Here is a 14317-nt window from a genome sequence, read left to right on the forward strand (position 1 = left end):
TGTGCCAGGACATGTATGCTTATCAAGGGGTGCGTGCTCAATCGCATGCACTATGTTTATCTCAATCTCGCTCATTCTTGTAAATACATAGAGGTGCGATATCTTATTCTGTTAACCCCGCTATGGTGGTCGGGATAACCGTTGTGCAAACTCGAAATGACACACAAGGACAAACAAACAAGTAACACTTAGGAGGCACACAGGTGATTCATGGCGGGGAGAGGCTTACTCCTATTATGTTGTCAAAATGCTTCGGCGGGCAGGGGGTAGTCTCGTCATTCAGTGGAACATATTCTGTAATAATATGGAAACAGCTGATAGTGAGAGACGGATTCGTTACTGACCGAGAACCGTGGTAAATGCCAGACTCAGTACAAAAGAGAAGGGTTCTGTGGAAAAAGGGGGGGCGGTACCAGAACGTTCTACTTACAGTTCTGTTGTGACGCGTGAGGTCAAATACCTACGTCTACCATCCGCTGCTCGGCTACCAGTGCCGGTAAGCCTGAGGTGGTTAAAGTAAGGCTGGCGGCTTCCGGGTAGGGTGCGGTTGGTATCACGTGGTGGCGTAGTCATAGAGATGGGAGTGTTGCCGTGGGCTACGGGGGCCGAAAGGAGGCAAACTAAGTGGAAAGCTGCCGTCATCCGCGTAGGGCGGAATTAGAGGTCACATGGCGTGTAACCATGGAGACATGGTTAATGCCGAAAGCTTCGGGAGCCAAAAGACTCGCAAAGGCTAATCGGCATGGCAAAGAGCTAACAACATGTTAGTAAAAACAATTTGAGGCGTTTAGACAGCGTTTTAAGTGCCACATAGCGATGTGGAGAAGAAGAACCATTAAAATGACTATGCCCTTGGAAAGTATTCCTGTGAAGCAAATGACGTTGATCACCCCAGATGTGGGGAGGTCTGGGTGTGGGGTGTGGGCTGCTGACGTGAGGGGGGGGGTTGTGCCCTAGCTGCTATAGCCGCCAGCCCTGATTGGGGGCGGATATCAATGAGGGTTGGACAGGATTACATATTACTGCTATGGTTATGCTCTGGAAGTTGGAGTATGGATTCTAAAATCCATGGGAGTTATATCACCATAGCATGAGTTCAGGAATGGGAGATAAAAAGGAGTTCAGACTCGGTGGTTGTTTACAGACAGGGAAAGGATTCTAAATTCCAGGTAATGGTTTAAGGAAAGAGGTGTATTATTTTAAGACTGAGGCCCAAGGAATATTGTCATTCAGGCCTTTCTTATGTGTCGAAAGCCTGTAGATCCATCGTTGTTCTTTCTCAAACAAGCGGTTTTGTACATTGAGACCTGGTTGTATTTGTTCAATCACTGTCCATTTCATGTCGTTGGGGGTATTATGTACCGCCAGGAAATGGTCTGTGAGTCTTTATGGAGTTTTTCTTACATCGGATCGTGCTTCGATGCTCACTGATACGTTGCTTCACCTTGTGTGTGGTCATACCTATGTAAAGTTTTCCACATGTACATTTGATCAGATATATCACATTGCTGCTGTTACAGTTCGTGTGTGATCTCTGTTCCCAGATTCTGCCTTCCTCTAGATTGAGGGTCATGGTGTTTTCGGTGCGATGGCAAACACTGCAATTCCCGCATTTGGAGTGTCCTGTGATGGGCAGGAGTTCCCAGATCTGTGTAATGCTAGGATTGGTGTTGGTCATTGTTGTCTTGGGTCTGGTATTTACTAGACTGTCTTTGAGACTCTGTGCTTTTTTGAATGAGAAAAGGGGTTTATCCCATTGGAAGTTGCCCGAATGGAGTATAGACCAATGTTTGTTTATACTTTTGCTTAATTGATTGGATATGGCGTTGTAGGTGGTGACGCACGTGAGAGGTGTTGTCTCGTTTTCTTTGGTTTTCTCTTCAAGCAGGGCTTGCCTGGGTTGGTTTCTTGCCCTTTTCTGGCATTTGTTGATGATTTTGGACGGGTAACCTCGATTTTGGAGTTTCTTGGTGAGGTCCTCCGCTTGGGGTGATCAACGTCATTTGCTTCACAGGAATACTTTCCAAGGGCATAGTCATTTTAATGGTTCTTCTTCTCCACATCGCTATGTGGCACTCAAAACGCTGTCTAAACGCCTCAAATTTTTTTTACTAACATGTTGTTAGCTCTTTGTCATGCCGATTTAGCCTTTGCGAGGCTTTTGGCTCCCGAAGCTTTCGGCATTAACAATGTCTCCATGGTTACACGCCATGTGACCTCTAATTCCGCCCTACGCGGATGACGGCAGCTTTCCACTTAGTTTGCCTCCTTTCGGCCCCCGTAGCCCATGGCAACACTCCTGTCTCTATGACTACGCCACCACGTGATACCAACCGCGCCCTACCCGGAAGCCGCCAGCCTTACTTTACCCACCTCAGGCTTACCGGCACTGGTAGCCGAGCAGCGGATGGTAGACTTAAGTATTTGACCTCACGCGTCACGACAGAACTGTAAGTAGAACGTTCTGGTTCTGCCCCCACTTTGTCCACAGAACCCTTCTCTTTTGTACCGAGTCTGGCATTTACCACGGTTCTCGGTCATTAACGAATCCGTCTCTCACTATCAGCTGTTTCTATATTATTACAGAATATGTTCCACTGAATGACGAGACTACCCCCTGCCCACCGAAGCATTTTGACAACATAATAGGAGTAAGCCTCTCCCCGCCATAAATCACCTGTGTGCCTCCTAAGTGTTACTTGTTTGTTTGTCCTTGTGTGTCATTTCGAGTTTTACGGGCAAACTTTGCACAACGATTATCCCGACCACCATAGCAGGGTTAACAGAATAAGATATCGCGCCTCTATGTATTTACAAGAATGAGCGAGATTTAGATAAACATAGTGCATGCGATTGAGCACGCACCCCTTGATAAGCATACATGTCCTGGCACAACAATAAGCCCTCCACGGACACTTGATCAGCACGTTTTAATCACGCGAAGCTTTCCTAGTGACAGTGGCATGAGGTATGAAAGCACAGAGACACAGCACGACGTAACAGGCATGTAAGACTGATCACGCCTGATATTTGTTTGTTTTCTCTCTCCTCCACAGGTCTTTTGCTTTTTACAACACATGCATCCCACCATTAGCGATTTTTGCTAATAGGTACACGAGGATCTAGGACAGGGTGTGCCTTTTAGGGGGTACATACCGCCCATTTCCTTGTTTATGGTCCTGAAGAATACCTGGTATTTCCCACGTAAGGTAGAAACATGTTGACCAATACACATATAGAGATACTCTGGTTGTAACTTCCCTCTCAGTATCTCGCCCCTCCTTTTGTCCAGTTGCTTTAAAATAAAATTCATATTTAAGTTAAACCAGGACAATTTTTAACATCCTTTTTTTGCACTTACATTCACAACCTGCTCCACTTTACTTCAGGTGTTGTAGCACACCCTGGTGACGCTAGGCCACCAGGGTGGACCAGGATGACGAAGCATGTCACCACTAAGGTTGGTAAGTGAGGGTTTTTTTACAAAAGGATGAATCTTTTCCTTTTGTCAGTCAAAACACCCCATTAGGAAATCTTCTGTTTTTCTTTTGGTGGTACTCCTCTCTTTGTTTAATACGATCAGTTCTAGACATTCATTGCACTCTCTTGCGAACGAGGCGTGTGCCATCAGTTCTGAAGCAGTCTTTGCCCTGAACTGTGAATGAGGCGTGTATTATTAGTTCTTGGGCAGTCCTTGCACTGACTTGTGAATGAGGCATGTACTATAAGTACTGGACAGTCCTTGAACTCACTTTTGAATGAGGTGTGTACTATCAGTTCTCAAGCAGTCCTTGCACTCAAATGAGAATGAGGCATGTACTATCGCTTCTGGAGCAGTCCTTGCACTGACTTGTGAAGGAGGTGTGTACTATCAGGTCTGGAGCTGTCCTTACACTCACTTGTGATTGAGGCGTGTACTATCAGTTCGGGAGCAGTCCTTGCACTGACTTGTCAATGCAGATTGGACTATCAGTTCTGGAGCAGTTCTTGCACTAACTTGTGAATGAGGTGTGTACTATGGTGCACAGACATAATATCGACTACATAATATCGTTTGGACATAATATCGACTCCAAAATATCGTTTGGAGAAAATATCTACAGGACAGAATATCGACAGCCAAAATATCGTTTTTAAGGTAAGTAAAGTAATATCGTTTTTAAGGTAAGTGAAGTAATATCGTTTTTATTTTTAGGGTTCAGGGTCAGTTTTGGGTTTTTGGGTAAAGGGGTATTTTTTAGGGTTCAGGGTCAGTTTTCAGTTTTTGGGCAAAGGGGTATTTTTAGGGTTCAGGGTCAGTTTTCAGTTTTTGGGTAAAGGGGTATTTTTAGGGTTCAGGGTCAGTTTTCAGTTTTTGGGTAAAGGGGTATTTTTTGGGTTCAGGGTCAGTTTTCAGTTTTTGGGTAAAGGGGTATTTTTAGGGTTCAGGGTCAGTTTTCAGTTTTTGGGTAAAGGGGTATTTTTAGGGTTCAGGGTCAGTTTTCAGTTTTTGGGTATTATTTTATTATATTTTATTACTATATATATATGTTTAATAAATATGAAATAAAAAAATATTTATTTAACTTTCATTAATTATTTATTTATTATAAGTTAATTTAAGTAATTTTAAGTATATTTTAGTAATTAATTATTAATATTAATTTAATTTAACACTGTTTTTAGTAAATACGATATTTTTTACAACTATATTTTTGTAAACGATATTTTGTACTCGATATTTTTGTACTTACCTGTTTGTGCATACAAACTCGATATTTTTGCTGTAGATATTTTTTCCTCGATATTTTGGGTAGTCGATATTTTGGTAGTCGATATTCTTTCAGTGATCCGTGTACTATCAGTTCTCGATCAGTCCTTGCACTGACTTGCGAATGAGGAGTGTAGTATCAGTTCTCTTTTTATTATTTTCAATTGCAGTGAATGGGAAATATATAACAAAGGAAATATCTTTACAAAGTGAAGCAACCCCCAACCTCCCCCCCAAAGGCTTAGAGTGTGCCGCGAGTGCCAAATCTTTAAAAACCTATACTTGTATATTATATAAGAACACGGATATTGTTATCCAAAGTATCAAGGTACAATATAACATACTACAGCAAACAGCTAGACAGAAATACATAAATTTATCAATGTGGTAAAAAACAAAAGAGGAATAAAAACACCCTAAATATTATAGACTATTATTAAAAAACATAGGAAAAAGTGAGTGGTGCCTAAGAAAGAGACCACATCATAGCACACGTTTAGTGAAAAGGATATTTCCTAATTTATCTGAAAAATAATTAACTTTAATTAATATCCTCTCGTGCTTCAGAGATTGGTGGGTTAAGCCAGCGAGAGAGAGGTTTCCAGATGATTAATCCTTTTTTTTTTTGCTTGGTGCCCTTTTTTAGTGTATATTGCATTTTCAAGTGAGTACACTGAGTAGAACTGAGCTAGCCAGTGCGTGAACAATGGGGGGGGGGGGGGTTAGAGTCCAACCAGGCAGACGCAATGCATACCCTAAAAGTAGCCATTGCAATGAATATTAGGGCCCCTCCGTTCTTTCTATCGAGTCTTGTGTGCCCAGTAATAAAGTGGAAGGTGTTAAAAGTACATTGTGAGATAACACCTGATCAAGGAAGCTTTGAATTGTATTTATTAATGGTCCTAATTTGGCGCTTGTAGCAAACATATGGATTGAATCAGCCCTGACTTCAGCACAGCGCGGACAGTGTGTACCTTTCCCAGTCCCCCATTTCACCATCCTAGAGGGAGTAAAATATAGAAAGAAACAGGTTTTGTAGAACTGTGCCTGAAGACTTCCAGACAGCAAATCATTTTGGGTGGACTTAAGCGCCAGACAGAAAACGTTGTTAGAAATGTTCAGTTTCTGTTGTCACTTGGTTGGCAGTCCAAGCTCTAACTTGTGAATGAGGTGTGTACTATCAGTTCTGGAGCAGTCCTTGCACTGGCTTGTGAATGAGGCATGTAATATTAGTTCTGGAGAAGTGTTTCCACTCACTTGTGAATGAGGCGTGTCCTATCAGTTCTGGAGCAGTCCTTGCATTGACTTGTGAATGAGGCGTGTCCTATCACTTCTTGAGCAGTCCTCGCACTGACTTGTGAATGAGGCATGTACTAAGAGTTCTGGAGCAGTCCTTGCACTGACTTGTGAATGAGGCATGTACTAAGAGTTCTTGAGCAGTCCTTGCACTGACTTGTGAATGAGGCATGTACTAAGAGTTCTGGAGCAGTCCTTGCACTGACTTGTGAATGAGGCATGTACTAAGAGTTCTGGAGCAGTCCTTGCACTGACTTGTGAATGAGGCATGTACCAAGAGTTCTGGAGCAGTCCTTGCACTGACTTGTGAATGAGGCATGTACCAAGAGTTCTGGAGCAGTCCTTGCACTGACTTGTGAATGAGGCATGTACCAAGAGTTCTGGAGCAGTCCTTGCACTGGCTTGTGAATGAAGCATGTACTAAGAGTTCTGGAGCAGTCCTTGCACTGACTTGTGAATGAGGCATGTACCAAGAGTTCTGGAGCAGTCCTTGCACTGACTTGTGAATGAGGCATGTACCAAGAGTTCTGGAGCAGTCCTTGCACTGACTTGTGAATGAGGCATGTACCAAGAGTTCTGGAGCAGTCCTTGCACTGACTTGTGAATGAGGCATGTACCAAGAGTTCTGGAGCAGTCCTTGCACTGGCTTGTGAATGAAGCATGTACTAAGAGTTCTGGAGCAGTCCTTGCACTGACTTGTGAATGAGGCGTGTACTATCAGTTCTGGAGCAGTCCTTGCACTGACTTGTGAATGAGGCGTGTTCTATCAGTTCTGGAGCAGTCCTTGCACTCTCTTGTGAATGAGGTGTGTACTATCAGTTCTGGAGCAGTCCTTGATCTTGCTTGTGACTGAGGCATGTACTAAGAGTTCTGGAGCAGTCCTTGCACTGACTTGTGAATGAGGCGTGTACTATCAGTTCTGGAGCTGTCCTTGCACTGACTTGTGAATGAGGCGTGTTCTATCAGTTCTGGGGCAGTCCTTGCACTCTCTTGTGAATGAGGCGTGTACTATCAGTTCTGGAGCAGTCCTTGCACTGACTTGTGAATGAGGCGTGTACTATCAGTTCTGGAGCTGTCCTTGCACTGACTTGTGAATGAGGCGTGTTCTATCAGTTCTGGAGCTGTCCTTGCACTGACTTGTGAATGAGGCGTGTTCTATCAGTTCTGGAGCTGTCCTTGCACTGACTTGTGAATGAGGCGTGTTCTATCAGTTCTGGGGTAGTCCTTGCACTGACTTGTGAATGAGGCGTGTACTATCAGTTATGGAGCACTGATTTCTGAATGTTCCCTCCACAGATGCCCGCCGCAGAGGTGGACCGAGGTTGGAGGGAGGTGAAGATGTCGGTGAACTCCTGCAACCTCACAGCATGCCTACCTCCACTCCCTCTATTGCTGCTTCTTTCACAAGGAGACGCTGGGGTGAACTGAGACTGGTCCTCTTTGGCCGGGTCGCAGCCGGGAAAAGCGCCACCGGGAACAGCCTCCTGGGGATGGAGATGTTTGAGTCCAGAACCTCGGCAGTGCAAGTGACCAAAGAGTGTCAGAGGGGCCGGGGAGTGTGGGGAGGCAGGTCTCTACTAGTGGTGGACACTCCGGGCTTCCTTTCCCTAAGGGTCCCTGACAAGGAGCTCTCTGCATTTATAGAGCCGTGTGCAGAGCTCTCCTCCCCAGGCCCACATGCCCTCCTCCTCGTGCTTCCGGCCGGACGCTTCACCTTAGGAGAGCGGGAGTCCACGCAAAGGATCCAGTGCCTCTTTGGGGAGGACGCGCTACAGTTCACGGTAGTCGTGTTTACACGGAAAGAGGACCTGGGAAGTAAAAGTATAGAAACCTTTGTGCGTAGCTCTGGGAAGAATCTTAGAGAGCTGGTGGAGAGCTGTGGGTGGAGGGTCTGTGCCTTCAACAACCGAGCGACAGGAGCAGAGAGGTACCAGCAGATGGGGGAGCTCATGCATATTATAGACAATATGCTGGACGAGAATGGGGGCAGGTGCTATAGGCTGGGGCAGGCCCCCCGAGGAACTTACCACCTTTTTGGGAGCCGCTCTATATGGTAAATCTACCTTTTTTCTACTCCTGCATGTTAGGTGTTCATTTATTGTTGATTCTCTATAACACACCTTGCTTTTTAGTCTTCTGGTGTATCACAAAACAGGTATGCTTCCTATGAACCTGGTTACCTATTAATTCATTTTTGAAACATTAATAAAAGATTCAAAGACAAAAAAACACTTTGTCCTGAATAACAAAGGTAAACTGTCACTCTTGTGTGCATTTACTACTTTTTTTAATTCATGAACTACCTGCAGAGTTTGATGTCCATGCCTCAATATAATAATCTGCGACAACACCGTTGAGGCAGAGACCCCCACTCACAAGCAGAATGAGTGCAGTTTCAAAAAAACTATGCATGTATTTTGTGAATACCAAAAGGTAGTGTACAAATTGTAATTAGGCTTATGTGGATACGTTCATATTATTGAATCAATTCTTCTCAGCATGTCATAGTCCTATCTTATTAGCAAATGGGGTTTTCAGAAGATTAGTGGCTGTGTGCTACATTTTTGCTGTCTTTAAAAAGAGCCTAGCCGAACATTTCTCAGTACCGGAAAGGACATTGCGCAGCTTCATACTGAGTGTTCATTCAAACAGTTTCCAACAAGCCCCTGGTTAAGCAGGATAAACCTGAATGCAGAGAGTTAGATCTGGAAAGAACTTCACCCCAGTGTTGTCAAGACAGGGATGCACAGTTTCCACAGCCCATTTAATTGAAGGTGGCTGTGCCGTGAGAGGCCTCTCACTGGCTGCCCCGAGAGCTGTGCGGTGAGAGGCCTCTCACTGGCTGCCCCGAGAGCTGTGCAGTGAGAGGCCTTCACTGGCTGCCCCGAGAGCTGTGCGGTGAGAGGCCTCTCACTGGCTGCCCCGAGAGCTGTGCAGTGAGAGGCCTTCACTGGCTGCCCCGAGAGCTGTGCAGTGAGAGGCCTTCACTGGCTGCCCCGAGAGCTGTGCGGTGAGAGGCCTCTCACTGGCTGCCCCGAGAGCTGTGCAGTGAGAGGCCTTCACTGGCTGCCCCGAGAGCTGTGCGGTGAGAGGCCTCTCACTGGCTGCCCCGAGAGCTGTGCGGTGAGAGGCCTTCACTGGCTGCCCTGAGAACTGTGCGGTGAGAGGCCTCTCACTGGCTGCCCGAGAGCTGTGCGGTGAGAGGCCTCTCACTGGCTGCCCCGAGAGCTGTGCGGTGAGAGGCCTCTCACTGGCTGCCCTAAGGGCTGTGCGGTGAGAGGCCTCTCACTGGCTGCCCCTTGGGCTGTGCGGTGAGAGGCCTCTCACTGGCTGCCCCTTGGGCTGTGCGGTGAGAGGCCTCTCACTGGCTGCCCCTTGGGCTGTGCGGTGAGAGGCCTCTCACTGGCTGCCCCTTGGGCTGTGCAGTGAGAGGCCTTCACTGGCTGCCCCGAGAGCTGTGCAGTGAGAGGCCTTCACTGGCTGCCCCGAGAGCTGTGCGGTGAGAGGCCTCTCACTGGCTGCCCCGAGAGCTGTGCAGTGAGAGGCCTTCACTGGCTGCCCCGAGAGCTGTGCGGTGAGAGGCCTCTCACTGGCTGCCCCGAGAGCTGTGCGGTGAGAGGCCTTCACTGGCTGCCCTGAGAACTGTGCGGTGAGAGGCCTCTCACTGGCTGCCCGAGAGCTGTGCGGTGAGAGGCCTCTCACTGGCTGCCCCGAGAGCTGTGCGGTGAGAGGCCTCTCACTGGCTGCCCTAAGGGCTGTGCGGTGAGAGGCCTCTCACTGGCTGCCCCGAGAGCTGTGCGGTGAGAGGCCTCTCACTGGCTGCCCTAAGGGCTGTGCGGTGAGAGGCCTCTCACTGGCTGCCCCTTGGGCTGTGCGGTGAGAGGCCTCTCACTGGCTGCCCCTTGGGCTGTGCGGTGAGAGGCCTTCACTGGCTGCCCAGGGGGCTGTGCGGTGAGAGACCTTCAATTGCTGCCCCAAGGCCGGTTGATGGGAGCCCTTCACTGGCTGCCCAGTGGGCTGTGCGTTGAGAGGCCTTCACTGGATGGCCAGGGGGCTGTGTGGTGAGAGGCCTTCACTGGCTGCCCAGGGGGCTGTGCGGTGAGAGGCCTTCACTGGCTGCCCCAGGTTTTACACACTTACCCCATACACCCCTTACAGCAGCGGGATCAATGAATCAATCAGAACATTTGTAAAGTGCACTACTTACCCGTAAGGGTCTCAAGGCGCTGGGGTGGGCGGGGGGTAGGGGGGACTGCTACTGCTCAAAGAGCCAGGTCTTGAGGAGTCTTCTGAAGGTGAGCAGGTCCTGGGTCTGCCGTAGGAGGATGGGGAGGTGTTACAGGTCTTGGCGGCGAGGTGGAAGATTGATCTGCCGCCGGAGGTCGCTCTTCGGATGTGGGGGACTGTGGCGAGGGCGAGGTCAGCGGACCGGGGGTGGCGGTTGGGTGTGTAGAAGCATGAGTCGTCTGTTGAGGTAGGCTGGTCCGGTGTTGTGGAGTGCCTTGTGTGCGTGGATGAGGAGCTTGAAGGTGATCCTCTTGTTGACCGGGAGCCAGTGCAGGTCTCTCAGGTGGGGTGTGATGTGGCTGTGGCAAGGGATGTCGAGGATCAGGCATGCAGAGGCATTTTGAATCGTTTCAGAAGTTTGGCCAAGGCTCCTGTGTAGAGGGCGATTCCGTAGTCCAGCCTTCTGCCTACAAGGGCCTGCGTGACCGTTCTTGTTTTGGTTGGGATCCACCTGTAGATCTTGCGGAGCATGCAGAGGGTGTTATAGCAGGTGGACGAGACGGCGTTGACCTCCTTTGTCATAGAGAGGGTAGAGTTGAGGTTGAACCCTGGGTTGTGTGCGTGGTCGTGGGTGTTGGAGCTGCTCTCAGTGTGGTCAGCCAACAGGAGTCATCCCAGACAGACGGGGTGGAGCCTGAGGACCAGGACTTCCGTCTTTTCTGAGTTTAGCCTCAGCCAGCTGTTCTTCATCCACCCAGCGACGGTTTTCATTCCTTCATGGAGGTTGGTTTTTAGCAGTGTGGGGGTGCTTGGTGAGTGAGAGGAGCAGCTTGGTGTGGTCGGTGATGATGTTGAGGTCATGTATTCGGGCGACGTGGACGAGTGGTGCAATGTAGATGTTAAACAATGTCGGGCTGAGGGATGAGCCCTGGGGTACGCCGCAGATGATCTTGGTGACTTCAGAGCGGAAAGGAAGGAGGTGGTCCAGTCCAGGGCCTTGTCTTGGATTCCAGTGTCGTGGAGGTGTGTGCTTAGGGTGCGGTGGCAGACAGTGTCAAAGGCGGCTGACAGGTCCAGAAGGATGAGGGCTGTGGTTTCTCTGTTGTCCAGCAGGGCCCTGATGTCATCGGTGGCAGCGATGAGGGCAGTTTTGGTGCTGTGATTGCTGCCGAATCTGGACAGGGACGGTCCAGGATGCTGTTCTCCTCGAGGTAGTGGGTCATTTGTCTATTGACGGTCTTCTCAATGACCTTTGCTGGGAATGGGAGCAGGGGGATTGGCCGGAAGTTCTTGAAGTCCTTCTGGTCAGCCTTGGGTTTTTTGAGTAAGGCGTTGATCTCGGCGTCCTCTCTGGGAAGGTTTCCATCTTGAAGGAGATGTTGATGGCTTTCTGGAGATGGGGGCGATGGTGGTGCTGGCTTTGTTGAAGATGTGGTGTGGGCATGGGTCTGACGGATGGTGTTCATGATTTTGATGGTGTCGTCGTCATTTATGTTGGTCCAGGAGAGCAGGGGGTTGGTGCGGATGGTGGCCGTGGGGACGGAGGTCTCAGTGGCTGTCAGGGCGGTCGTGGTGTTGAAGCTGTCATAGATGTCTGCAATCTTGTGATGGAAAAAAGAGGCAAGGGAGTCGCACATGTCTTGCGAAGGTGGGATGTTGTTGGTGTTTGAGCTGGGATTGGAAAGTTCCTTCACGATGTCGAAGAGCTCTTTGCTGTTGTGTGCAGTGTTGTCTATGAGGTCTTTTAAGGAGGTCCTTTTGGCGGATCTGATGAGGTGGTGGTGTCTGCGGGTGGCATTCTTGGGGGCTACGTAGCTGTCCGGTGACTGTTCATGGTGCCATTTCTTTTCTAGCTTTTGGCAGGCTTGCTTAGAGGCCAGGAGGTCTTCAGTGACCCAGCTGGCTTTCTTGCTGGTGTGTCTGTTGGAGGGTTTCTTGAACGGGGCAAGGGTGTTGACGCAGTCATCAAACCATTGTCTGAGGTTGCGGGCGGCGGTGTTGGGGTCGGCGGGTTGGCTCAGGGCGTGGGTGGTGGTAAGCTGGTCTTCGGTGAATTTGCTCTAGAAGCGGCGGGGAATCTGTTGAGTGCAGTGGTGCGTGCTTGGTTTCCAGAAGGTGAAGTGGATGCAACGATGGTCGGTCCAGCGGAGTTCAGTGGTATGGTTGACGAAGACGTGGGAGTTTGCGGAGAAGATGTGGTCAAGCGTGTGGTTGGCAGAGTGGGTGGGTGTAGTGACAAGTTGGCGAGGTTGGCGATCAGGGTGGTGGAGTTTCAGTCGTTGTTGTTCTCGAGGTGGAAGTTCAGGTCCCCGAGAAGGATGTAGTCTACGGATGCGAGGGCGTGTGTAATGACGAAGTCGGCGATGGAGTCGCTGAACTGTGGTCTGGAAGTGCAGGTGTTCGGCAGTACTGAGGGTGTCGTCGGTGTTGGTCGAGACTCTGAGAGTGTTCCTGTGGACGATGGCGAGTCCCCCTCCTACCCTGTTGGTGCGGTACCGGCGGGTGATCTTGTAGCTGTCCGAGATGGCTTTGGCGATGTCGGGTACCCAGGAGGGGTTCAGCCAGCTCGCCGTCAGGAAGGTGACGTCTGGGGAGGTTGAGTCGAGTAGGTCCCAGAGTTCAACGACGTGTTTACGGGCAGAGGAGGTGTTGAGAAGAATGCATCCGAGGTGGTTGCGTTCTTTCACGGTGGGTGGGTTTGCGGGTCGGATGCTGGTGAAGTTGTATTTCCAGCAGGATAAGGGTCCTTGTGTGTGTTTTGGGGCAGCCAGAAAACATGTGTGTGATCGTTTTGTGTTGAGTGTGTGGAGGGTGCTGGAGTCGTAGTGGCAACGGGTGTTGTGGTGTTCACGGGAGTCAGGGGTTCTGGTGCTGGGCGCGGTCGAGGCGCTGATGGGCACAGTTGGGCGTGCCTCAGACGCACAGCGGCCACCATAAGAAGGGGAGGTGGGAGGGAGGATCAGCTGGGAGGTGGGGGGAATGAATGGGCGAGCAGGGAGGCGGGCCGCAGGGGGCAGAGCAGCAGGAAAAAAATGAGGGGAGGAACGGTGAAGAAGAATATAGAAGGCAAGAAGGAGAAATAATATTACTGGGGGAAAAGGAGGATAGGCAAATACAACCAGAGCAGTAGAATTGCCCTAAGGTGAGTTGTAGCGAGTGGGAATGCGGCGGCGGGAAACCACTTTAAGAACGGCGAGAAGGCAGAGAAGGGCGCAGAATAGCACAAGAGGCAACAGGAAAATGAAAAAGAAACAAAATAAACAATACAGCAACAGAAGCAATACAATTTAATGGCACAAGAGGCAACAGGAGAATGAAAAAGAAAACAACGTAAACAAATACAGGAACAGAAGCAATACAATACAATCACAATGTACAACCTACGGTCTACCACTGGCCACCAGGCATGAGATGCAGGTGGTAGCCTGCGGGTGGAGGAGGGCCTCGAACTTGTGTCAGAGGCAGCAGAGACCGGAGGACAAGGGCAGACAGGTGGTGCTGCTGCGGCGTGGGGAGCGACCTGCCTGTAGAAGTGTCAAGGGTCGCTCTCCTCACCACGCAGCGGCCGCCATAAGAAGGGGAGGTGGGAAGGAGGAGCAGCTGGTAGGTGGGGGCAGACGGGTGGGCAAGCGGGGGGACTGGACGGCAGGGGGCACAGCGGCAGGAAAAAAACAGAGGAAGAGGAACGGCGGAGAAGGGTACAGAAGGCAAGAAGGGCACAGAATATCACTGGAGGAAAAGGAGGAATGAAGTGAAAACAAATAGGCAAATACAACCAGAGCATTAGAATTACCCTAAGGTGAGTTGTAGTGATGGGGGGAAGGCGCAGGGGCAGCAGTGGCAGGAAACCACCGGAGGACCGGTGAGAAGGCAGAGAAGGGTACAGAATGGCACAAGACACAACAGGAGACTGAAAAAGAAACAAAATAAACAATACAGCAACAGAAGCAATACTATATAATGGCACGCAAGGCAATAGGAGAATGAAAAAGAAATAAAATAAACAAATATAGCAACAGGAGCAATACAATACAATCACAATGA

General features: G+C 49.4%; 1 protein-coding gene across 4 annotated transcripts in view; it reads left to right on the plus strand.

Moving 5' to 3' along the window:
* LOC144826893 (GTPase IMAP family member 8-like) overlaps positions 1–8275 on the plus strand; it is a 258208-nt gene extending 249933 nt beyond the window's left edge. For all 4 annotated transcript variants that reach the window (XM_078685353.1, XM_078685355.1, XM_078685354.1 and 1 more), the window contains one exon: positions 7343–8275. In XM_078685353.1, the coding sequence (XP_078541479.1) occupies positions 7343–8103 (761 nt within the window). In that variant the 3' untranslated portion in view covers positions 8104–8275. The remainder of the gene's footprint in view (positions 1–7342) is intronic.
* The last annotated feature ends 6042 nt before the right edge of the window (positions 8276–14317 follow it).

The sequence above is a fragment of the Lissotriton helveticus genome, chromosome 4_1, assembly GCF_964261635.1.
Source record: "Lissotriton helveticus chromosome 4_1, aLisHel1.1, whole genome shotgun sequence".
In the NCBI taxonomy this organism is placed as follows: Eukaryota; Metazoa; Chordata; class Amphibia; order Caudata; family Salamandridae; genus Lissotriton; species Lissotriton helveticus.